The 27,840-nt window shown below is 44.0% G+C and overlaps 1 protein-coding gene across 1 annotated transcript; it reads right to left on the minus strand.

The window, feature by feature from the left end:
* Positions 1 to 3,288: 3,288 nt before the first annotated feature.
* LOC139450100 (medium-chain acyl-CoA ligase ACSF2, mitochondrial-like) lies at positions 3,289 to 25,624 on the minus strand. The gene is made up of 15 exons (XM_071231747.1): positions 25,527 to 25,624; positions 23,833 to 24,016; positions 22,724 to 22,852; positions 21,866 to 21,919; positions 21,230 to 21,348; positions 19,444 to 19,491; positions 17,969 to 18,086; positions 17,058 to 17,153; positions 16,564 to 16,712; positions 13,618 to 13,786; positions 12,069 to 12,176; positions 6,213 to 6,361; positions 5,746 to 5,887; positions 4,909 to 5,019; positions 3,289 to 3,500 (listed from the first exon to the last, which is right to left on the minus strand). Exons 1-15 carry the CDS (start codon positions 25,622 to 25,624, stop codon positions 3,363 to 3,365), a joined length of 1,812 nt encoding a protein of 603 aa, XP_071087848.1. The 3' UTR covers positions 3,289 to 3,362.
* Between the last annotated feature and the right edge of the window lie 2,216 nt (positions 25,625 to 27,840).

The raw sequence follows: 27,840 nt of genomic DNA on the forward strand, positions 1-27,840 counted from the left end.
TGATAAACATTCCAGGTGTAGGAATACATACTGTGGTGTGTCATTAATCAGGTGATTGTTTAATTTATGCACATAACTTGACATGCTTACAAAGTCAGTAGCCAATCATCGGAGAAAAAGATCAAAACAATGTTCATAGGACGTGTCAATGAAGGCAAGAGGCGAGGAGAACTGCAACAGTCAGACTGTAACGATTCGGAAGAAATATGTCCGGGAGAAGGCAGCTGTTTCAAATGACATTATCAGTTACCGCCAGATTCGAACATTAGTTCCCAGAGACTGGGAAGACACAGTATGGTAAAATTCTAGTTAAATATGAAACCTGGAGACAAGAAAGTTGTGGAACCGAGGTAAGCGGGAAAAAACCAGGAGAGCGAGCCTGCATGTTTGCTGTTTGATTCCGTCTCAGACTTCAGTCACAAAGGGTAGTTTGGACAATGTATATGCATGAAAGTCGCTAAATGTCCTGTGCATGACGATACACGTGAGCAGAAAGGGAATTCCCTCGACTGTAATATTGTGATTCCCCGACATTCCGTAGTAATAAAAGGAGTCCGCCTCGGTGGGCGTGGCTTCATTTTTCACATTCATTAGAAAATGAATGCAATAACACATGAACAATTCAGCTAATCATAATGCAGGAATTTCAATGAACACAAGGAAAATTTAATTATTTCCACATGTTGTCAAACCAACCATTACATAATTAACTACAATAATCTCTCACATCCTGTTTCTCTAAATACACATGGTCACAGTGTCAAAAAACAAATAAATAAAAACAACAAATGCAAAAGTAGCTTTGATATTTGGTAATGTTAACAGGGTGTCACAAAACATTGCAGACCCAGTTAAGACTACTGTGAGCAGTATACTGGCACAAAACTTGACAGGTTTACAGTAGATAAAAAAAAAAATAATAAAAAGGAGCCCAGAGACACACTTCAGATACTGCAGTAATCTAGACTTGCCAAATATTATAGAGTAGCATGGGCTGTATTTGATATATTTGTATCAGGGTTTGTAAGACAGACTAACCTAAGGCCTCAATGCACGGCAAGCAAAGATCTTGGCCTGGCAGTCACCAGTGGCCCCCCACCCCCCCTTCCCCAAATCCTACTCCCCTTGTAATAACAACCCCGAAACCTGCTGAGACATTCCTGAGAGTTTATCACTGCTAGAGAAGGCCACTTGTAGAAAGGCTGGTATGACACATTAGTAAAATCGGTGTAAATTCTTTCCAAACTTTGCTAATATGATAAATGAAAGGCACAATGGTGACACTCTTCGGCTATCCAGTATACATGTATTGGCTGCTTGTATACACCTGGAATATTAACTCATACATGCAACAAATAGGGGTAAAAGATTCAGAGACATCGAGAAAGGGAAAGGCTAACTGAGGTGAGGTGAGGTGAGGTGAGGTGAGGTGAGATTGGGTTTAACGTTGCATCCAAGATTATTGCACTTGTAGCGATGAGTGTGCATGTGTCTGTGTTTATGTGTGGCTGCTTGTGCTAGTCCGGATTATATAATGCTAGCCCACTGTGACACCATGCCTCAGTTTAACATGAATATCCCACTCAAACACAGTTTACTGACTCTTTTGGTATGGTGTGGCCAGGGATCGAACCCAGACCTTCCGTTCTCCAGGGGGACTCTCGACCACCTAACCACTCACTCCAGGCAGATGCTCTACCACTTGACCCCACTCTCTGGGCGGACACTCTACCACAAGACCACAGAGGTGGTCGGCTAACTGGGCAATTAATTTCGGGACAAGAATATCAGAGCTGCAGAAAAAATGAATAACTCAACTTAGAAGATGCAGTGAATATAGCCCGGGTCCATGTAGCATCGAGCTACTCTATGGCCCAGCAACAAACTGTGCAGACTACACCGACTGAAGTACATCACATAAGGAAGCAACAGCCATGATGGTACTGCATCACCCGCCTCAGCTCTGTCCAGCTGACGGCCGTTAATGAGAATAGTGTGGACTCAAGAACAACTGGAAGTCCATGTGTGGGAAAATCAAGAATGTGCTTTCAGCAGGAGCCAGTTCTGCCTATGTTCTGGCTTGACCTGTGTTGTCAGGGTCAGCTACAGTAACGGGTGTGAACAGTAGGTGTCGGTCAGTCCCCGCCCTGGTGTCTCTGTCCACACCCACAGCAGCCCACAGTCACTTGTTGAATACAACTGTAGCTGTGACTGCCTCAGCTTGATTGGGGCTGTTTCACAAAGCAATCTTAGCACTAAGACTATCGTTAGTCTATGTCAAAGAATGGGTTGGTTGGTTGGTTTGTTGTTTAACGCCGTACTCAGCAATATTCCAGCTATATGACAGCGGTCTGTAAATAATCGAGTCTGGACCTGAGAATCCAGTGATTAATATCATGAGCATTGATCCATGCAATGGGGATCAATGACATGCATCAACCAAGTCAGCGAGCTTGACCACCCGATCCCGTTAGTCGCCTTTTACGACAAGCATAGTCGCCTTTTACGGCAAGCATGGGTTGCTGAAGACCTATTCTATCCCGGATCTTCACGGGTAGTCAAAGAATGTCATAGCACTAAGATCACACTGTAGAATGAGCTGTTGAACTCACTGGAAATTGTCCATTGAGCTTAAACCTCTACCTACACCTCAGCCAACATGGAAACAATGCAATCTCATTAAAATCAGATCTTAGTTCTCACTGCCGCTAAACAAAGATCTGAGAACATCCTTTTACGGGTCACATCAGAACGACCTTTCATCTGACCAGTCAAAGCGTTGCTTACCAGATCATGAAAGTTACAGTCGGAATGTGTTTTCTAATCATGCAATCTCGAAAACGTTAACACGGGGTATTCCGAATGACAGTTACGGCCCGTACGACTGAATCTTTCAAAATTATCACCTATCTCTCGCTTCCGTGGGATAAACATTTGAACGGAGGAGGCGTTGCACAGTACTTGGGAGGGAAGCACTGCAATACAATCGCAACCATATATTAGACATTCCGGAATGTTTGTTTGTTCAGTTTTCAAAATTTTAATTGAGAACTGTGTCAACATATTCTTCAAGCATAGTCATAATGGAAGTCACCAGGTTGGAACGAGTGCTGTAAAGCTTGTGAAAGCTGCTTTTTAATTGGCTGATGTCGACTTCTTGTTAGTTGTTTCAGTGGTCGGTCAAAGTTCGCAAAAGTTCGCTCTGACATGACTCGTAATGGGATGTCCTCAGATCTTTGTTTAGTGGCAACGAGAAGTTACATCTGATTTTACTGAGATTGGGAAACAATGTGAACAGACGTTGAGAGGACTCTCTCCCTTTCATCAGTGAAGGACACAGGGTGCCACAAGGCCGTGATGCATCAGTCAGCGTGGATGTCCCCAAGTCCGAGCGACTTCACGGCATCTTCTCGCATCTTGTATTTCATCACCTTCCCCGTTACAGTGAGTGGGTACTCCGTCACAAACTGGATGTAGCGCGGCACTTTGAAGCGAGCCAGCTGGGAAAACACAGGAGATACACTGGCACAAACTTACAATGTTCTGTTAGAGGATCACACTGGGAACAATAGCTGGCAGCTATATAGAGGGGTAGACCAGATATAGATGGGTTATATATGGGTGGACCAGATATAGATGGGTTATATAGGTGTGGACCAGATATAGAAGGATTATATAGGGGTGGACCAGATATAGATTGGTTATATAGGTGTGGACCAGATATAGATTGGTTATATAGGGGTGGACCAAATATAGATTGGTTATAGAGGGGTAGACCAGATATAGATTGGTTATATATGGGTGGACTAGATATAGAAGGGTTATATAGGGGTGGACCAAATATAGATTGGTAATATAGGGGTAGACCAAATATAGATTGGTTATATAGGGGTGGACCAAATATAGATTGGTTATAGAGGGGTAGACCAGATATAGATTGGTTATATATGGGTGGACTAGATATAGAAGGGTTATATAGGGGTGGACCAAATATAGATTGGTTATATATGGGTGGACCAGATATAGATGGGTTATATAGGTGTGGACCAGATATAGATTGGTTATATAGGGGTGGACCAAATATAGATTGGTTATAGAGGGGTAGACCAGATATAGATTGGTTATATATGGGTGGACTAGATATAGAAGGGTTATATAGGGGTGGACAAATATAGATTGGTTATATAGGGGTAGACCAAATATAGATTGGTTATATAGGGGTGGACCAAATATAGATTGGTTATATATGGGTAGACCAGATATAGATTGGTTATATATGGGTGGACTAGATATAGAAGGGTTATTTAGGGGTGGACCAAATATAGATTGTTATATAGGGGTGGACCAGATATAGATGGGTTATATAGGGGTGGACCAAATATAGATTGGTTATATTGGGGTGGACCAGATATAGATGGGTTATATAGGGGTAGACCAAATACAGATTGGTTATATAGGGGTGGACCAGATATAGATGGGTTATAAAGGGGTGGACCAGATATAGATGGGTTGTATAGGGGTGGACCAGATATAGAAGGGTTATGTAGGTGTGGGCCAGATATAGATGGGTTATATAGGAGTGGACCAGATATAGAAGGGTTATGTAGGTGTGGGCCAGATATAGATGGGTTATATAGGGGTGGACCAGATATAGAAGGGTTATGTAACTGTGGGGGACATGACAAGATAGGGGTGGCTGTATGGGGAACCTACCCACTGTGGGGGACATGACAAGATAGGGGTGGCTGTATGGGGAACCTACCCACCGTGGGGGACATGACAAGATAGGGGTGGCTGTATGGGGAACCTACCCACTGTGGGGGACATGACAAGATAGGGGTGGCTGTATGGGGAACCTACCCACTGTGGGGGACATGACAAGATAGGGGTGGCTGTCTGGTAACCTACCCTCTCCTTGCAGTATGCCTTTATCTCAGCCTCTGTCGTAGTCTGCCCATCCTGCAGCTGAACGCACGCACACACCTCCTCCCCTAGCCTCTCATCCGGCACGCCAATCACCTGCACACACCATGTAGCAGAGGCATGACACCATGTAGCAGTGGCATGACACAATGTAGCAGTGGCATGACACAATGTAGCAGTGGCATGACACAATGTAGCAGTGGCATGACACAATGTAGCATGGCATGACACAATGTACCAGTGAGATTACACAATGAAGCAGTGGCTTGACACAATGTAGTAGTGGCATGACACAATGTACCAGTCAGATAACACAATGTAGCAGTGGCATGACACAATGTACCAGTGAGATAACACCATGTAGCAGTGCCTTGACACAAAGTAGCAAAGAGATAACACAATGTAGCAGTGGCATGACACAATGTAGCAGTGGCATGTAACAATGTAGGAGTGGCATGACACAATGTAGCAGTAGCATGACACAATGTAGCAGTGGCATGACACAATGTAGTAGTGACATAACACAATGTAGCAGTGGCATGACACAATGTAGCAAGTGGCATGACACAATGTAGCAGTGGCATGACACCATGTAGCAGTGGCATGATACAATGTAGCAGTGGCATGACACAATGTAGCAACTAGCAGTGGACTGACGTCATCTCACTGCACCTTGTACACAACTAGTCTACATCTACCTGGACTGACGTCCATCTCACTGCACCTTGTACACAACTAGCCTCCATCTACCTGGACTGACGTCCATCTCACTGCACCTTGTACACAACTAGTCTACATCTACCTGGAGTAATGTCTACTCACCTGCACGTCCTTGACCTTGGGGTGTTTGTACAGCTGCTCCTCTATCTCTGTTGGGTAGATGTTCTCCCCACCCCGGATGATCATGTCTTTGGTCCGACCCACGATTCTACAGTATCCCTCCTCATCTATCGTGGCGATGTCCCTGCGAACACGAAGACCATACAGTCCCTGACATCACCATAAAGACCCTGACATCATAATACAGTCCCTGACGTCATCATACAGTCCCTGACTTCATCATACAGTCCCTGACTTCATCATACAGTCCCTGACTTCATCATACATCATAGAGACATTTAAAGTCAAATCACCTTAAAAGAACCACTGATAAGTTAGCATTCTGAATTTTAGGATAGAAATGTTTTGAAACGATACACCACGTATCTTATCCCGTAATAGCATGTACATACATGTACATACAACACACGTAAACAACCGTGTTGCCAGTAATGTGACATATGATGTACCCTGTGAAGAACCACCGGTCTGGCTTGATGACCTCGGCCGTCTTGTCGATGTCCCCCCAGTAGCCCAGCATTGTCGTGTATCCCCGTGTACATAACTCCCCTGGGGTACCAACAGGCACCACCTCCCCTGCCTCGTCCACAACCTTGGCCTGCAACACACAACGTAGTATAGGGGTACCTGTAACACAGTAGTATAGGGGCACCTGCAACACACTAGTATAGGGGTACCTGTAACACACAACGTAGTATAGGGGTACCTGTAACACACAGTAGTTTAGGGGCACCTGTAACACACAGTAGTACAGGGGCACCTGCAACACACTAGTATAGGGGTACCTGTAACACACAACGTAGTATAGGGGTACCTGTAACACACACTAGTATAGGGGTACCTGTAACACACACTAGTATAGGGGTACCTGTAACACACAGTAGTATAGGGGTACCTGTAACACACACTAGTATAGGGGTACCTGTAACACACAGTAGTATAGGGGCACCTGTGACACACAGTAGTATAGGGGCACCTGTAACACACAGTAGTATAGGGGTACCTGTAACACACAGTAGTATAGGGGTACCTGTAACACAGTAGTATAGGGGCACCTGTAACACACAGTAGTATAGGGGCACCTGTGACACACAGTAGTACAGGGGCACCTGTAACACACAATAGTATAGGGGTACCTGTAACACACAATAGTATAGGGGTACCTGTAACACACAGTAGTATAGGGATACCTGTAACACACAGTAGTATAGGGGTACCTGTAACACACAGTAGTATAGGGGTATCTGTAACACACAGTAGTATAGGGGTACCTGTAACACAGTAGTATAGGGGTACCTGTAACACAGTAGTATAGGGGCACCTGTAACACACAGTGGTATAGGGGTACCTGTAACGCAGTAGTATAGGGGTACCTGTGACACACAGTAGTATAGGGGTACCTGTAACACACAGTAGTATAGGGGTACCTGTAACACAGTAGTATAGGGGCACCTGTAACACACAGTGGTATAGGGGTACCTGTAACGCAGTAGTATAGGGGTACCTGTGACACACAGTAGTATAGGGGCACCTGTAACACACAGTGGTATAGGGGTACCTGTAACACACAGTAGTATAGGGGTACCTGTAACACACAGTAGTATAGGGGTACCTGTAACACACAGTAGTATAGGGGTACCTGTAACACACAGTAGTATAGGGGTACCTGTAACACAGTACTATAGGGGCACCTGTAACACACAGTGGTATAGGGGTACCTGTAACACACAGTAGTATAGGGGTACCTGTAACACACAGTAGTATAGGGGTACCTGTAACACACAGTAGTATAGGGGTACCTGTAACACACAGTAGTATAGGGGTACCTGTAACACAGTACTATAGGGGCACCTGTAACACACAGTAGTATAGGGGTACCTGTAACACAGTAGTATAGGGGTACCTGTAACACAGTAGTATAGGGGCACCTGTAACATACAGTAGTATAGGGATACCTGTTACACAGTAGTATAGGGGTACCTGTAACACAGTAGTATAGGGGTACCTGTAACACACAGTAGTATAGGGGTACCTGTAACACAGTAGTATAGGGGTACCTGTAACACAGTAGTATAGGGGCACCTGTAACACAGTAGTATAGGGGCACCTGTAACACACAGTAGTATAGGGGCACCTGTAACACAGTAGTATAGGGGTACCTGTAACACACAGTAGTATAGGGGCACCTGTAACACACAGTAGTATAGGGGTACCTGTAACACACAGTAGTATAGGGGTACCTGTAACACACAGTAGTATAGGGATACCTGTTACACAGTAGTATAGGGGTACCTGTAACACACAGTGGTATAGGGGCACCTGTAACATACAGTAGTATAGGGATACCTGTTACACAGTAGTATAGGGGCACCTGTAACATACAGTAGTATAGGGATACCTGTTACACAGTAGTATAGGGGTACCTGTAACACACAACGTAGTATAGGGGCACCTGTAACACACAGTAGTATAGAGGCACCTGTAACACAGTAGTATAGGGGTACCTGTAACACACAGTAGTATAGGGGTACCTGTAACACACAGTAGTATAGGGGTACCTGTAACACACAACGTAGTATAGGGGCACCTGTAACACACAGTAGTATAGAGGCACCTGTAACACAGTAGTATAGGGGCACCTGTAACACACAGTAGTATAGAGGCACCTGTAACACAGTAGTATAGGGGTACCTGTAACACACAGTAGTATAGGGGTACCTGTAACACACAGTAGTATAGGGGTACCTGTAACACACAGTAGTATAGGGGCACCTGTAACACACAGTATAGTATAGGGGTACCTGTAACACACAGTAGTATAGGGGTACCTGTAACACACATTAGTATAGGGGTACCTGTAATACACAGTAGTATAGGGGCACCTGTAACACACAGTAGTATAGGGGCACTTGTTACACACAGTAGTATAGGGGTACCTGTAACGCAGTAGTATAGGGGCACCTGTAACACACAGTAGTATAGGGGTACCTGCAACACACAGTAGTATAGGGGTACCTGTAACACACAGTAGTATAGGGGTACCTGTAACACACAGTAGTATAGGGGCACCTGTGACACACAGTAGTATAGGGGTACCTGTAACACACAGTAGTATAGGGGCACCTGTAACACACAGTAGTATAGGGGTACCTGCAACACACAGTAGTATAGGGGTACCTGTAACACACAGTAGTATAGGGGTACCTGTAACACACAGTAGTATAGGGGCACCTGTTATACACAGTACTATAGGGCACCTGTAACACACAGTAGTATAGGGGTACCTGTAACACACAGTAGTATAGGGGTACCTGCAACACACAGTAGTATAGGGGTACCTGTAACACACAGTAGTATAGGGGTACCTGCAACACACAGTAGTATAGGGGTACCTGCAACACACAACGTAGTATAGGGGTACCTGTAACACACAGTAGTATAGGGGTACCTGTAACACACAGTAGTATAGGGGTACATGTAACACACAGTAGTATAGGGGTACCTGTAACACACAGTAGTATAGGGGCACCTGTTATACACAGTACTATAGGGCACCTGTAACACACAGTAGTATAGGGGCACCTGTAATACACAGTAGTATAGGGGCACCTGTAACACAGTACTATAGGGGCACCTGTAACGCAGTAGTATAGGGGTACCTGTAATACACATTAGTATAGGGGTACCTGTAACACACAGTAGTATAGGGGTACCTGTAACACACAGTAGTATAGGGGTACCTGTAACACAGTACTATAGGGGCACCTGTAATACAGTAGTATAGGGGTACCTGTAACACACAGTGGTATAGGGGCACCTGTAATACACATTAGTATAGGGGTACCTGTAACACACAGTGGTATAGGGGCACCTGTAATACACATTAGTATAGGGGTACCTGTAACACACAGTGGTATAGGGGCACCTGTAATACAGTAGTATAGGGGTACCTGTTACACAGTAGTATAGGGGCACCTGTAACACACAGTAGTATAGGGGCACCTGTAACACACAGTAGTATAGGGGTACCTGTTACACAGTAGTATAGGGGCACCTGTAACATACAGTAGTATAGGGATACCTGTTACACAGTAGTATAGGGGTACCTGTAACACACAACGTAGTATAGGGGCACCTGTAACACACAGTAGTATAGAGGCACCTGTAACACACAGTAGTATAGGGGTACCTGTAACACAGTAGTATAGGGGCACCTGTAACACAAAGTAGTATAGGGGCACCTGTAACACACAGTAGTATAGGGGTACCTGTAACGCAGTAGTATAGGGGCACCTGTAACACACAGTAGTATAGGGGTACCTGCAACACACAGTAGTATAGGGGTACCTGTAACACACAGTAGTATAGGGGCACCTGTAACACACAGTACTATAGGGGTACCTGTAACACACAGTAGTATAGGCGCACCTGTTATACACAGTAGTATAGGGGTACCTGTAACACAGTACTATAGGGGCACCTGTTATACACAGTAGTATAGGGGTACCTGTAACACAGTACTATAGGGGCACCTGTAATACACATTAGTATAGGGGTACCTGTAATACACAGTAGTATAGGGGCACCTGTAATACACATTAGTATAGGGGCACCTGTAATACACATTAGTATAGGGGTACCTGTAATACACAGTAGTATAGGGGTACCTGTAACGCAGTAGTATAGGGGTACCTGTAATACACATTAGTATAGGGGTACCTGTAACACACAGTGGTATAGGGGCACCTGTAATACACATTAGTATAGGGGTACCTGTAACACACAGTGGTATAGGGGCACCTGTAATACAGTAGTATAGGGGTACCTGTAACGCAGTAGTATAGGGGCACCTGTAATACACATTAGTATAGGGGTACCTGTAACACAGTAGTATAGGGGCACCTGTAACACACAGTAGTATAGGGGTACCTGTAACACACATTAGTATAGGGGCACCTGTAACACACAGTAGTATAGGGGTCCTGTAACACACAGTAGTATAGGGGCACCTGTAACACAGTAGTATAGGGGCACCTGTAACACAGTAGTATAGGGGTACCTGTAACACAGTAGTATAGGGGCACCTGTAACACACAGTATAGTATAGGGGTACATGTAACACACAGTAGTATAGGGGTACCTGTAACACACACTAGTATAGGGGTACCTGTAACACACAGTAGTATAGGGGCACCTGTTATACACAGTATAGTATAGGGGTACATGTAACACACAGTAGTATAGGGGTACCTGTAACACACAGTATAGTATAGGGGTACATGTAACACACAGTAGTATAGGGGTACCTGTAACACACAGTAGTATAGGGGCACCTGTAACACAGTAGTATAGGGGTACCTGCAACACACAGTAGTATAGGGGTACCTGTGACACACACTAGTATAGGGGTACCTGTGACACAGTAGTATAGGGGCACCTGTAACACACAGTAGTATAGGGGTACCTGTAACACAGTAGTATAGGGGTACCTGTAACACACAGTAGTATAGGGGCACCTGTGACACACACTAGTATAGGGGTACCTGTGACACAGTAGTATAGGGGCACCTGTAACACACAGTAGTATAGGGGTACCTGTGACACCCCCTAGTAATAGGGTACCTGTACCTGTAACCTGTGATTAGTTGATGGTCAAGTACTTGACAAAGAGATTCCTAAAAGCATTGTGATTTATCAGCACCTCTGTAGAGCAGTTGTTCACTCATGGCTACAAGTGTCAGTAATGTTTGGAGTTTGATTGTACATCATTCCGCACATGTTGCAGAGTTAGCATTGTTGTTGTCGTTGTTGTTTGTTGTTTGTTGTTTGTTTTTTACGCTGCACTCAGCAATATTCCAGCTATATGACGGCGGTCTGTAAATAATCGAGTCTGGACCAGACAATCCAGTGATTAATATCATGAGCATCGATTGGGATGCGATGACATGCATCAACCAAGTCCCGTTAGGCGCCTCTTGCGACAAGCATAGTCGCCTTTTACAGCAAGCATGGGTTGCTGGAGACCTATTCTATCCCGGATCTTCACGAGTCAGTTAGGATTGTAGTGTGTGTTGTATAGATTGTGTTCAATGGCAAAACAAATCTCCATGTAGGGACATTCAAAATATATCAAACCCACTTTTCAGGCGTTACCGTTTAGCAGACCCTGGTTCTTTCTATTGAATATCCCTGGGATATACATAGGTATATTCTGTAGAAAGTGCCTGCAAAGACGTGTTTCTATGGAAACAGGGCTGTGTTAAGAACAATAGGATGACGTCACTAGAGGTTACTGAAGTCCATACCTCTGTGTGTGCCCCACACTGGCCGACAGTGCTGACTCTCTTCTCCTGGGGGCTGTGGCGGAAACTCTGCATGGTCACCGGGCTGGTCTCAGTCAGGCCATAGCACACCTGCACAGATGCCCCAGTTCAGTGTTCACAGATGCTACATAATTATTTCTACTACGTTCTCCATTGTTGCTGCAGGTTATATAGTCAGCCCACTTTGAAACAGGTTTTCCAAATATTTTAATGATGTACTGTAATTTGTATAATATAGGAGAATTAAGTTCTTTCAATGTTTGAGGAGAAGCAGATCAACAAATATATAGTCTAAAATATAATTGATGTTAGAAAATGATGTTTCAGTCAGCAACTAATATTCCTTGTGTACATGTTCTGGCAGTGACGTGGGCCTGGCATATAGTTCATACAAGGTGTGGACAAAGCACATGGTTCATACAAGGGGTGGGCCTGGCACGTGGTTCATACAAGGGGTGGGCCTGGCACATGGTTCATACAAGGGGTGGGCCTGGCACGTGGTTCATACAAGGGGTGGGCCTGGCACATGGTTCATACAAGGGGTGGGCCAGGCACGTGGTTCACACAAGGGGTGGGCCAGGCACGTGTTTCACACAAGTGGTAGGCTAGGCACATGGTTCATACAAGGGGTGGGCCTGGCACGTGGTTCATACAAGGCGTGGGCCTGGCACGTGGTTCATACAAGGGGTGGGCCTGGCATATGGTTCACACAAGGGATGGGCCAGGCACGTGGTTCATACAAGGCGTGGGCCTGGCACGTGGTTCATACAAGGGGTGGGCCTGGCACGTGGTTCATACAAGGGGTGGGCCAGGCATATGGTTCACACAAAGGGTGGGCCTGGCACGTGGTTCACACAAAGGGTGGGCCTGACACCTGGTTCACACAAAGGGTGGGCCTAGCAGTGACGTGGTTCACACAAGGGGTGGGCCAGGCACGTGGTTCACACAAGGGGTGGGCCAGGCACGTGGTTCACACAAGAGGTGGGCTAGGCACATGGTTCATACAAGGGGTGGGCCAGGCATGTGGTTCACACAAGGGGTGGGCCAGGCACGTGTTTCACACAAGTGGTAGTCTAGGCACATGGTTCACACAAGGGGTGGGCCTAGCAGTGACGTGGTTCACACAAGAGGTTGGCCAGGCACATGGTTCAACCATCTTTTGCAATCATCTCAAAGATGACCTTGGCCTTTGAGCGACATGCCATCAACATTTCCTGTGGTAGGATTTGAAAACAGACATGTTTTTTAATTTGTCTTTTGACCTTCCCATTTGACCTTTTCACAAGGTGAAAGGGGTGATGGGGTAGCCTAGTGGTTAAAGCGTTTCCTCGTCATGCCGAAGCCCCGGGTTTGATTCCCCACATGGGTACAATGTGTGAAGCCCATTTCTGGTGTCCTGCACAGTGATATTGCTGGATTGCTGCTAAACGCGGTGTAAAACCATACTCATTCACTCACAAGGTGACAAAAGAATTCCCTTGTGTGAGGCACAGGGCTGGTGATTACAGAGATGGATGGAAGGAGATCGTACCGTCACCTCCGGCATGTGCATGAGCTGGTTGACCTTGGTCATGACAGCAGCAGGACAGGGCGACCCGGCCATGACGCCGGTGTAGAGGGAGGTGCAGTCGTAGCGGGAGAAGTTGGGGTGGTTCAACATGTCGATGAACATCGTTGGCACTCCGTACAGTGACGTGCATCTGAAACAATCAGGCTCCACATCAACAAGACAGCAGTCTAATCTGCCTTGACATCCAAAACTTAGAACACTTGTCTTCATTCAGTAGGAATTATACATACCTGTTTTCTAAATCATAGCTGGAAACTAAATCTGTTTCATATATTCATATTTCAGTCAACACTGTCAAGTATGCTGGAGAGATTCCTCTTTGAGTCTTAGCTACAACATTCCTACATGTTAACATCTTAATCTCAAGCTGACATTGTTTCGTAACATCACATTTCTTCTTATTAAGTAGTAGTGACATAAAGATGGTTTACCAGAACATTTTTTTCTCTTCAATGTTTTATTGTATGTGTCATTTATTTCTTAAATAAAATAACAAATATGGGACATCTAGATTTAATTAGACTAAGAACTGTGTGTCTCATGGATAGATACCTAAAACGTGATCTAAAAGCAGGATTTGTGGAACAAGGTTACAGTTTTTAGATAAAGCAAGCATGAAATACTCATATCCCCCGTCAATATGACATGTCCGGTTGTGTGCAATGCATTAGCTCCTGTGAACTATGTTCACTGGGCCTTTTTGTAAATGGCCTAATTGCAACACTAACAAGTCCAACTTGTTGCAATGGAAACGTAAAAAAAATAAAATTTCTTAAATTCCTAAATAGCAAAAGGCACAAGTTCAGTATGTGTCTGGTAAAAATGCATAGTTTTGTTAGAAAGTATTGAATGGGTTTTGAGTTATGCTCCAGAAACAACACCCAATAGAACCTAAGTCCAACTTGTTGCAATGAAAACGTCAAAAATAAAAATCTATAAAATTCCTAAATAGCAAAAGGCACAAGTTCAGTATGTGCCAAGTAGACATGCAAAGTTTTGTAAGAAATTATTTAACGTTTTTTGAGTTACGCTCCGGAAACGAACAGCACCCTTATAGAACCCAAGTCCAACTTGTTGCCATGAAAATGTAAAAAAATTTTTTTAATAAAATTCCTAAATAGCAAAAGGCACCAGTTCAGTATGTGCCTAGTAGACATGCAAAGTTTTGTAAGAAAGTATTTAACAGTTTTTGATTTATTCTCCGGAAACGAACAGCACCCTTATAGAATCTAAGTCCAACTTGTTGCCATGGAAACGTAAAAAATAAAAATTTATAAAATTCCTAATAGCAAAAGGCACCAGTTCAGCAAGAGTCTGATAGACATGCCAAGTTTCGTAGAGAAATATTAAACGGTTTCTGAGTTATGCTCCGGAAACGATTTCAGGACGCACACACGCACACACACACACACACACACACACACACACACACACACACACACACGGACGGAACCCATTTCTATATATCCCCCGCCAACTTCATTGGGGCGGGGAAAAAAAATATATATATTATGAAATCTGTCATCAGTTAATATTTTGTTAAAATGACTCCCTACAAAAGACATAAGACCCCTAATCACGTAGCTAGGGAGTCATAATGACCCCTGGTTGTAAGAGGCTAGGCCAAACCTAAAACAGTCCTAAAACAGACAGGTTCAATGTCCGGGAGAAAACTATCGCACATATCAACAGTCCAATCAGAGAGCATCCTACAAAATCAACATCCAGACTCCGACAACATGGCTGCTGCTTTGGCCACTGTGTGTTGAATTCGCGCTGAAACTATTCCAACGAATATGTGAAGACAAATACATTAAAAGTCTTCCCAAAATTTTAATCAACTGAACAACTTAGTGCAGAGACTGAGATGCAGTTCCATTTTTTGACAACCCATGAACTTTTCATGTTACTGCGATGTTACTTCATAATGGGAATCAGTGAGCCTCTATTATTGTAAGAGCAAAATGCAGCAGCGATACCGTATTCGACGTAATAAGTGCCCCATCCTAATAAGCGGCCACTGCGATATCTGCTAAAATATTGGCTAGTGAACAATCCCAATTATCATCCCTTCCAACTGATCGTTGTACACAAGACTTATTTATTCGTGTATAATACACACTCGTGTGTTATGTGCACCCTTAATTATGGGCAATTAAATTCTGAAAAATTTCTTCTGTATCATTTCAGTCTGTCAGCATAAACCACGAAATTTATGATCTTTCAACTCACCAAACTTATACTCTTATAAGAGCCCCTATTTCTAATTTTGAGAGCGCCCTCGGCACCTGTCGAATACGGTAAGTATATTTATATATTTGTTTGTCTGTCAGGGATGAAATCGCCAATCTTTTTCATTATCTCATCGACCAGGTCACCTTCTATGGTAGTCACCATGTTTGTGAAGTCAATCGAAATAAGAGTGAGTGAGTGAGTTGGGTTTAACGCCGCTTTTAACAGTATTCCAGTTATATCGCGGCGTGTCAGCTTAATGGGGGAGGAAAGCCCGAAGTGACGCAGGTCTTAGACGTTTACCACTTCAGTGAAACCCACGAGCACGGGTATGGTGCTGACAAACCTAGAAACATAATCGGGGCGAACCGGGATTCAAACCCACAATCATAGGTTTCTGGCGTGCCCAAGGGACGCAACTCTGCACAGCGAATCGCTGCGCCTTAGACGACTGGGCAATCGAAATAAGAACAGCCATCTGATTGGATATCATAATTTCACCGCAAGAGGAATAACTTGTGCTCTCCTTTGGGACTGCACCACGATCAAGCCAAAACAGAAGGCTTGAAAGGGCAATGGTGAGAACAAGACTTTGATATGGGCTAATGAACACTGTTGCCTTGGGAAGATCTGTTGAGGGTGGCTGAGAACAATGACGTGTGAACCTGCACTCACCTCTCCTGCTCCACGGCCTGTAGTGTGGCCTCGGGGTCAAAGCTGGGGGATGGGAAGACACAGCACGCCCCATGGGAGGGGATCTGGAGGCAGCCCAACACCATCCCGAAACAGTGGTACAGTGGCACCGGATTACAGACACGGGTCTCCTGGAGTCAAACCCAGACTGACATCTCACTTTGATCATAGCACAGAATCTGAACTAAACAGGACAGACACTCATAGACTGGAGACCTTTTCTGCCTTGGAATCCCCACAAGGAGACCAGCATGGTTTATTTGGGGACCTATTCTGCCTCAGACTCCCCACAGGGAGTCCAGCAAGGGGTACTGGGGACCTATTCTGACCTGGAATCTCCACAGGGAGACCAGCAAGGGGAACTGGGGACCTATTCTGCCTCAGACTCACCACAGGGAGTCCAGCAAGGGGTACTTGGGTTAAAGTTAATGTTGAGAGTGAAGACTGTTGTGAATGTCCTACGAAGCAGTACTCACCCTCTGGTGGTAGCCGAGTCTCTGGCCGACCATGTAGCTGTTGTTCAGGATGTTGTGGTGGGAGAGAGTGGCGCCCTTCGGAAACCCCGTCGTCCCCTGGAGACAGAGCAGCAAAGTCAACACAGGAGGCAAAAACGTCTGGTGTCACCCTGGGCAAGTGACTTTGTTCAAAGGTGCCTGTGTTCACCCAGCAGGGAATGGGTACCCGATATGTGAAGTGGATGTAAAAACCATGTAGGCAGCCATGGTTATATACTCCCCAGGGAGTTGAGAATGATAACTGGAAAGCATATGGATCCACTGGTCGGGGAACAAAAACAGAACATTTGAGCAGATACCATGTGCAACAGACATTTATGACGAACATGTTTATAACAAACTGACGTGTGGTCCCATCCATTTGCTCTATCTGTGATGTACATACCGTATTCGACGTAATAAGTGCCAAGGGCGCTCTCCAAATTAAAAATAGGGGACTCTTATTAGAATATTATTTTGGTAAAAAAAAACAGAATTGAAAGATAAATTTCGTGGTTTATGCTGACAGCCTGAAATGTTTATGTATGACAGATATATTTTTCTAGAATTTAATAGCCCATAATTAAGGGTGCATATAACACACGAGTGCGTATTGTACGCGAATAAATAAGTCTTGTGAACATTGATCAATCGGAAGGGTGCTAATTAGGATTGTTCACTAGCCAATATATTAGCAAATACCGCCGTGGGCGCTTATTACGTCGAATACGGTATGCTTATAACTAACTACGGTTATGATGAATTAAAACTAGTGGTCCATTTGAGTTTGTTGTAACCGTAGTTTACAGTATAATGATGATACAGAGACAAAGGCAGCAACTTGCATCCATTCATCACCAGAGAGGAGAGAAAGTAACCAATCAGACACTCACTGATGTAAACTGAATGTTGATTGGATCATCAAACTGCAGACGCCTCTGTAAATCCAAGATGGCTGCTCTGTCCTTGCTAGTTCCTGCTTCCATCACATCAGAGAATTTGAGCGCCCCTCTGAAACAAAGAGTGTGTTGGGACGGAGTTGGTCGTAGGTATGGGATCCGGTTGTCATCTTATGACTACATGTGAGAGTTGGAGGTCACTGCTGGCTTAGTGGGTGGGCAAGTGGTTATCTTCCCGAGGCAAAGGGGTTAATTGACCTTAAAAGTCCAGTTTCCACCCTTGCTGAACTTGGCTGGAATTAATGGGATCGATCGTAGCACCTTCTATGTCCCTCCTATTGACCATGAACATGAAAAGATTTGGAAAATATCTGTTGATGTTAAATTGGCGGTACATATGCTTTGCAAATCCTGCAATTGACCCAAAACTGCAGAACCAGGAATCGATTTCATTACGCATTTTTAATTGGGCTATGCATAGACTTGTTCGTGCAGTCAAAAACTAATTCCAGCCTAGTTTGGCAAGGATGGAAACTGGACTTTAATATGTAATGTACTAGTACATGGGGCCTTGAACACAATACAACACAACACTGTACCTGTACTGGTACATGGGGCCTTGAAGACAACACAACCCTGTACCTGTACTGGTACATGGGGCCATGAACACAACACAACACTGTACCTGTACTAGTACATGGGGCCTTGAACACAACACAACACTGTACCTGTACTGGTACATGGGGCCTTGAACACAACACAACACTGTACCTGTACTGGTACATGGGGCCTTGAACACAACACAACACTGTACCTGTACTGGTACATGGGGCCTTGAACACAACACAACACTGTACCTGTACTGGTACATGGGGCCTTGAACACAACACAACACTGTACCTGTCCTGGTACATGGGGCCTTGAACACAACACAACACTGTACCTGTACTAGTACACGGGGTCTTGAACACAACACAACCCTGTACCTGTACTGGTACATGGGAACTTGAACACAACACAACACAACACTGTACCTGTACTGGTACATGGGGCCTTGAACACAACACAACACTGTACCTGTACTGGTACATGGGGCCTTGAACACAACACAACACTGTACCTGTACTGGTACATGGGGCCTTAAACACAACACAACACTGTACCTGTCCTGGTACATGGGGCCTTGAACACAACACAACCCTGTACCTGTACTGGTACATGGGGCCTTGAACACAACACAACCCTGTACCTGTACTGGTACATGGGGCCTTGAACACAACACAACACTGTACCTGTACTGGTACATGGGGCCTTGAACACAACACAACCCTGTACCTGTACTGGTACATGGGGCCTTGAACACAACACAACACTGTACCTGTACTGGTACATGGGGCCTTGAACACAACACAACACTGTACCAGTACTGGTACATGGGGCCTTGAACACAACACAACACAACCCTGTACCTGTACTGGTGGTCCCCCATCATGATGAGCAGCTTGAACTGTGGGAGGCTGTCAACAGAAATTCATATTTAATGAAACTACAACTATAACAATATTTAAGTTATAGAGTAGAAAATACTATTCCAGAGTGAGTGAGTGAGTGAGTGAGTGAGTGAGTGAGTGGCAGTCATAGCTATCCAGCTATATGACGATGAACCAGACAATCCAGTGACTGAAGCATGAGGTATGATGTGATCTTGAGATACAAGGACACATGACTGCCCCTGACAATCCCTGCTACCCATATTAAGGATGAGATATCTTAAGTCACGTTTATCAAGTTTCATCGTAAGGCAAGCAGATGTGGATATGAAGCTGATCCTGAGTATAAGCAAATGCTGCATTATGAATGTAATAAAGGCATGGTTGGGAGTAGAACCAGGTCTACATCATGGCTGATGACACCTCTACCCAATGTGCCAAGAGATTTGTTCATCTCTGCAGTACTTACATGTGACTGTGACTGTCTCTAGGGTGAGCTGTACTTACATGTGACTGTGACTGTCTCCAGGGGGAGCTGTACTTACATGTGACTGTGACTGTCTCCAGGGGGAGCTGTACTTACATATGACTGTCTCCAGGGGGAGCTGTACTTACATGTGAATGTGACTGTCTCCAGGGGGAGCTGTACTTACATGTGACTGTCTCCAGGGGGAGCTGTACTTACATGTGACTGTGACTGTCTCCAGGGGAAGCTGTACTTACATATGACTGTCTCCAGGGGAGCTGTACTTACATGTGACTGTGAGTGTCTCCAGGGGGAGCTGTACTTACATGTGACTGTCTCCAGGGGGAGCTGTACTTACATATGACTGTCTCCAGGGGGAGCTGTACTTACATGTGACTGTGACTGTCTCCAGGGGGAGCTGTACTTACATATGACTGTCTCCAGGGGAGCTGTACTTACATGTGACTTTGAGTGTCTCCAGGGGGATCTGTACTTACATGTGACTGTCTCCAGGGGGAGCTGTACTTACATATGACTGTCTCCAGGGGGAGCTGTACTTACATGTGACTGTGACTGTCTCCAGGGGAAGCTGTACTTACATATGACTGTCTCCAGGGGAGCTGTACTTACATGTGACTGTGACTGTCTCCAGGGGGAGCTGTACTTACATGTGACTGTGATTGTCTCCAGGGGGAGCTGTACTTACATGTGACTGTCTCCAGGGGGAGCTGTACTTACATGTGACTGTGACTTGTCTCCAGGGGGAGCTGTACTTACATGTGACTGTGTCCAGGGGGAGCTGTACTTACATGTGACTGTCTCTAGGGGGAGCTGTACTTACATGTGACTGTGAGTGTCTCCAGGGGGAGCTGTACTTACATGTGAATGTGACTTGTCTCCAGGGGGAGCTGTACTTACATTGACTGTGATTGTCTCCAGGGGGATCTGTACTTACATGTGACTGTGATTGTCTCCAGGGGGAGCTGTACTTACATGTGACTGTGTCCAGGGGGAGCTGTACTTACATGTGACTGTCTCTAGGGAGAGCTGTACTTACATGTGACTGTGAGTGTCTCCAGGGGGAGCTGTACTTACATGTGACTGTGACTGTCTCCAGGGGGAGCTGTACTTACATGTGACTGTCTCCAGGGGGAGCTGTACTTACATATGACTGTCTCCAGGGGGATCTGTACTTACATATGACTGTGTCCAGGGGGAGCTGTACTTACATGTGACTGTCTCCAGGGTGAGCTGTACTTACATGTGACTGTGGATATCTCCAGGGGGAGCTGTACTTACATGTGACTGTGGATATCTCCAGGGGGAGCTGTGGCCAACTCGGGGATGATCTTGAATAACAGTTGATAGTAGTCGACATCTTTGAAGCCTGGGGCAGCAATCAGAGCCTTACATCCCACCTGGGGAAGCAGCATCACAGGTAATACAGTGACCATACACCACATAACCCTGACAAATTATAACACAAGGTGAACAAACCGCTTCTCCATAATACACATTTTTTTTATTTATTGAAAGGCTGCAGGTGTGCGATCTCAGACGAAAAAGACGTAAACTGCAGATGTAGGTTAAATGGATTCAGCAATAACCTGTTAGATAACCTCTAGTGTGAGCTGTGTTTTACGCCACTAAGCAATATTTGAGTTGTATAACGTGTCAGCAAATTGTGGAAGAAAAACTTGAAGAGGAACAGGTCATGGGTGTTTACCACTTTGTTGACACCTAGGGAGGGCATGGTGCTGACCAACCAAGCAACAAAATCATGGGAAGCCTTGTGTCTCAACCCATAATGAACCTGAGGGTGCAACTCTGCACAGCAAATTGTGGCGCCTTAGGTGATTAGGCTGCTAACTGCTAGGCTGAGACAAAAGGTGCAGATGTAGGTCAAGTAGATTCAGGTATGAGGTATTCTCTCACCTTGTTCAGGGCGTACTCCAGCTCCTGCTCCTTGTACTGCGGGTTAATGTTCACCTGAAGCACAGTTGCCATGGTTACTAAGTGATGTTACAGAAGGTTCACTCAATGACATATTTACTTCACCGTTACCATGGTAACTGAGTGACATAACAGTGTGCACACAAGTAACTATGGTTACTGAATGAATTCAAGTCATATCAAACAGGCCTGTACATATATAAGTCATATCAACCCAGCCTGTAAATATTTAAGTAATATCCACCAGGCCTGTAAATATTCAAGTTATATCAACTGGGCTTGTAAATATTTAAGCTACATCAACCGGGCCTGTAAATATACAATTCATATCAACGAGGCCTGTAAATATTCAAGTTATATCAACCAGGCCTGTAAATATTCATCACATCAACCGGGCCAGTAAATATTCAAGTCATATCAACTGGGCCAGTAAATATTCAAGTTATATCAACCAGGCCTGTAAATATACAAGTTATATCAACCAGGCCTGTAAATATTCCTTATATCCACTGTCATGTTAATATACAACTCATATCAACCGGCCCTGTAAATATACAAGTCATATCAACCGGGCAAGTAAATATACAAGTTATGTCAACTGGGCCTGTAAATATACAAGTTATATCAAACGGGCCCGTAAATATTCAAGTTATATCAACTGGGCCTGTAAATATACAAGTTATATCAACCGGGCCTGTAAATATTCAAACCTGGGCTTAACAAAGCAGTGGTTGATAGTATGAACACCCCACACTGTCTTGGTACTGGTGATCTACTCCAGCCCAGGTCACTACAAGATACCCAGGCTAAAGAACAGAGCTAGCAAACATCAGGACTTACCAGTATGATTCCTGCTCTGGCTGTGGCGTACTGAGTGAGTACCCACTCGAGGGAGTTGGGCCCCCATATACCGACCCTCTCCCCTCGTCCCACCCCGAGCTGCAGCAAACCGGCCGCGAGCTGGTCCGCCTGGAACACACACAGCATCAAGTTATCACTGGCATCATCTTCACAGGATGCTGACATTTATAACCACGAATTACCCTATAACAAAGTGAGTCATATATTAGCCCAGATCATACAAACACGTCATTGGACAATAATACATAATGTATCTATCCTGATTACACAGATATAACCACGATTTACCCTATAACAAAGTGGGTCATATATTAGCCCAGATCATACAAACACGTCATTGGACAATAATACATAATGTATCTATCCTGATTACACAGATATAACCATGATTTACCCTTTTAACAAAGTGAGTCATATATTAGCCCAGATCATACAAACACGTCATTGGACAATAATACATAATGTATCTATCCTGATTACACAGATATAACCACGATTTACCCTATAACAAAGTGGGTCATATATTAGCCCAGATCATACAAACACGTCATTGGACAATAATACATAATGTATCTATCCTGATTACACAGAGACAAGGAGACTATGCTTGTTGTAAGGGGCGACTAACGGGATCGGGTGGTCAGGCTCGCTGACATGGTTGATGCATGTCATCGTATCCCAAACGCGTGGATCAATGCTTATGACATCAATCACTGGATTGTCTGGTCCAGACTCGATTATTTAGAGACCGCTGTCATATAGCTGTAATATTGCTGAGTGCGGTGTTAAACAACAAACAAACAAACAAAAACGCAGAGATAACGTTTCAGGTTCACTAGTGAGTGAGTGAGTGAATATGGTTTTACGCCGCTTTTAGCATTATTCCAGCAATATCACGGCGGGGGACACCAGAAATGGGCTTCACACATTGTACCCATGTCGGGAATCGAACCCGGGTCTTCGGCGTGACGAGCGAACGCTTTAACCACTAGGCTACCCGACCGCCCCTCAGGTTCACTAAGTACAATGTTTAGACCTAGACTGGACAGACAGAAACCATAGTCCTCTCGAGGAATCTTGATGTGTACCTGGTCCAGCAGCTGTGCGATTGTCCGCCTGACATTGTCACGAGAGAAGACGATGGCCTCGTTGTCGGGGTTGATCTCCGCCTGGTGCTGGAGCCTCTTGCCGATAGTCTCGCCAAACAAAGGGGTAGAGCTGGCTCCATGGGCGTAACTAAACGTCAACTTCTCCAACGCTGTGTGACTACATCTACAACAGCAACATCAGTGACTATCAGTGACTAATCTGTACTTCACTAAGGAAGTGTTATCCCATTTATAACATTTATTACATTTGACCACTTTCTAAATGTCATTTTGTGTTCATGGCTTTCGGTTGGTTGGTTTGTTTGTTGTTTAACGCTGCACTCAGCAATTTTACAGCTATATGACAGCGGTCTGTAAATAATCGAGTCTGGACCAGACAATCCAGTGATTAACATCATGAGCATCGATCCACACAATTGGGATACGATGACATGCATCAACCAAGTCAGCGAGCCTGACCACCCGATCCCGTTAGTCGCCTTTTACGACAAGCATAGTCACCTTTTACGGCAATACTGAAGACCTATTCTACCCCAGAATCTTCACGGGTCTGCGGCCATGGGAGCCGTGCCAAGTTACACTGGTCAGGGGGTTACATAAAGTACATGATCTAGACTACCAGTTGTCGGACTTTCATTTTTGTGGAAGCCTCGGTGGCTGTGTGGGTTAGATTGCTGATTTTGTGTGCTAGTGATAAGGTGCCTCACTCTGGCAGTGTGGGCTTAAATCCCGGATGGGACTCAACCCAAAAAAAAAAATGAAAATCTGTACTTTACTAAGAAAGTGAAACATTTGGTACACATACAACAGCAACCTTTTTGGCTACATCTACAACAATAATGTTAGCAACTACATCTACAACAACAACGCTGGCAAGTTCATCTGAAAATATCAACCTTAGTGACTACATCTACAGCAATACTGTGTTACTATGTTGCGCAACACTTAGTTCAAGTTGATACAAATATGATATAGTCTGACGAAAATCATATCAGCTTATCTTGCAACCACAGCAAGTTCAGTGAGTTATAGAGCTCCCCTGTTTGCCACAAGAAACACAGTGAGTGAGTGAGTGAGTGAGTGAGTGAGTGACATTCTACAGAAAATGTCAAAATTTTGTCCCTGGCAAAAACATGTTATTCTCTTCTTGTTTTTATGAAAACATTTTTCACTTCTGTATTTCAACACTATCAGTAGGATATATCCAAACATTAAAAAAAACAAAACTTTAATATTTCTGAGTGCCGCGTTAATTCTTCTGCTGTGGAATCAAGCATACTAGACTTGGATTGTTTGATCTAGACTTGACTAGGCTTTTAGTAAAAAAATATAAATTCCACAGTTTTGGTGCAGGTGGGTGGGGTGTGGCCGATGTTTTTTTTATATATTAGTGCTACTTATATCTGTTAACTCATTGGCAATGTAACTTTACTGTTGTAAAGAGATACTGTTTTCAAGATGCATCGTATGGGGTCCGACCAGTCGATACAGCGTTACAGTTATTTAGATAAAACTGGTCACGCTCAGCCTGCTAGCGCTACCGCTTGTAAATCGGTCAGTTTTCTCACTCACTATGCACAGTCACACACGTCAACGCGAAACACTTGCCACAACTTTGCAACAAATAGACAGCAAATGTGAATAGAACATCATAAAAAGTATTAGTAGTGCACCTGATAACTTGTCGTAGTTGATGCACTTTCTTGTACTCGGTGCGCCGTCCGTGCAATCTTGCAACAGGTACCCGCCCAATCACCCTGTTCGCCATCATGAGAATATAAACAATCCCTCGAAAACCTAGAGTAATCTCCCTTCCCCAGTGCCCTAAATAGTTAAAGAAGCGTCATATAATACCTGCACGTCGAGGTGAGGTGAGGTGAAATTTACGAATTATTCCTCTCGTTTTGCATTTTATAATCAAAGGGTTCATTCTTCTCCTTTTTCAAAATTGTGTTTACAGGATATTAAACTGTTTACTTTATTTCTCCAGGAATTGTAAAATGTATAAAAGTATAATCCATGCCAGGTACCCCGTTGGTTCAACCTTATACAATTATCCTGATAATTCTATACCAATAGAGCTTTCTTCGCATCTTTCATTGTGTAATTCTGAGACGAAATTAAGAGAAATAATAACATAATAATAAACAAATATATGTCCAATATTGAATATAATTTTGGTTGTTTTGAAATATTCTTTTGGGTATTTCATTTCGTACATTGATGCCAAACAGGTGCGTGTCTTGTCCAATTAAGATACACGATAAACTATCCAATTATTTACATATTCAAGACATTATTTACTTGGTGAAAGCAGTCATTTTATGTTGTGTCGAAAAAGCGTCAAATTCCGTTTTGCATATCGAGATTTTCCATACCATGAACGAAAATTAGGGGAGATATATATATTAATCAAAACACCAGTGTCGTCTTTCTCCGACGTTATCAAAGACAGAAAAAAACAGCCATGACGTCAAAAGCAGTGTTGTTATATTGGGGGTATTGCATTACATTTGATGATGAGGCTAGTTCTTTATTAATAATGATGCAACAATAGTCAAATTACACTTACTCAATCAGAAGAATGTTGGAATCTAAGGACTAAGTTATAGGTTAGATAGGGCCATCCATTTCTCTATTACCTCTTTTTATGAAGTACGATTTCATCATTTCTTATGGGTTTTTTTTATAACTAAACGTATAGTTTCAATATCGACATGTGTGTTGGAATAGTTTCGTGAAAAAAACAACACGAAAATATATCCTTACCCACAGCTAATTCTCACCAAGTGACCTGTGTTACAACAAACTAGTGCTAAGCATAGCGGAGTTATCCCCCCTTTGTACGTGTGTAACCTCTCTGTCGCCCTCAGTTTTCGTCATTTACGGCATGCTAGTTTTGGCATTGAATGTATGTCGTTATACATACGCATAAATCTCCATTAGATAAATAGTTATATCGTTCAGATATTAGGCAGTATTTTGTTCGCTCACAGTTTCCGTAAAGCTTCTAAATAAAAACAATCGTCGCACAGTACTTTTATCGGTGTACGATAAAAAGCGGAGAAATTTATTGTTTTTCAACGCAGAATAAATTCTCGGACAATTAGAGGTTTTAAAACCGGTTTAATATTTGCAGTTAAATTAACACCATCAAATAGGAAATTTAATATTCCCCACCTCTGCGTAATTTTATAGCCAGAGGTAGATCCAGTGCCGCGCGAGGGCAATTCTCGTACAACCTTCACTTTTCCGATCTTAGGAAAATGTGCGTCAGAAAAAAAACCTCGGCATCCAGAGGGTTAACGTCGCGTCCAAGATAATTACACTTATATAGCGACGTGCATGTGTGTGTGTGTGTGTGTGTGTGTGTGTGTGTGTGTGTGCTTGTACTTGTTCGGACCGATTTATAGTGCTAGCCCACTGAGATACCATGCCGCAGTTTAACATGAATACCCCACTCAGACACAGTATACTGACTTCGAGCAGACCAGTCCTTGTTTTCGCCCCTTTATGCCGAGCGCCAGACAGGGTAACAACAAGTACCATCTTTTGACATCTTTTGTATCGGAAATGTTCACTTAGAGTGATCTGGTAGTGCAGTCGTGAACAAACAACTGCCGAAACGGTGCCACAAAATACGCTTCGAAGGGGACACTGATGGCACAACCGGATCATCCCAAGTAACTCTAGATATCTGTCCAGATAGTTTAAACCGACTTCATTTCACCACGCTTATCCAATTACGTTAAGTCAAATTGAAAGTTACGAAAGTGGTCGGGTGCGTCACGCACATGGGGACCCTCGATCTATTGATCGGTAGTCGTACATTGTAAATGGATATAGCTCGATTATATAGTGTCTGTAGAAGCTCTATGCATAACCTATATAGCGTGCAAACCGAATTTCATGCGTGTGACTATCTTGCTTGGTTTAATAAAGTGTTTGTAAATATCTCTCACTCACATGAGATTGCTTCAGTTCTAC

Source organism: Haliotis cracherodii, unplaced genomic scaffold, assembly GCF_022045235.1.
Source record: "Haliotis cracherodii isolate W230 unplaced genomic scaffold, xgHalCrac1.p SCAF_8, whole genome shotgun sequence".
Classification (NCBI taxonomy): domain Eukaryota; kingdom Metazoa; phylum Mollusca; class Gastropoda; order Lepetellida; family Haliotidae; genus Haliotis; species Haliotis cracherodii.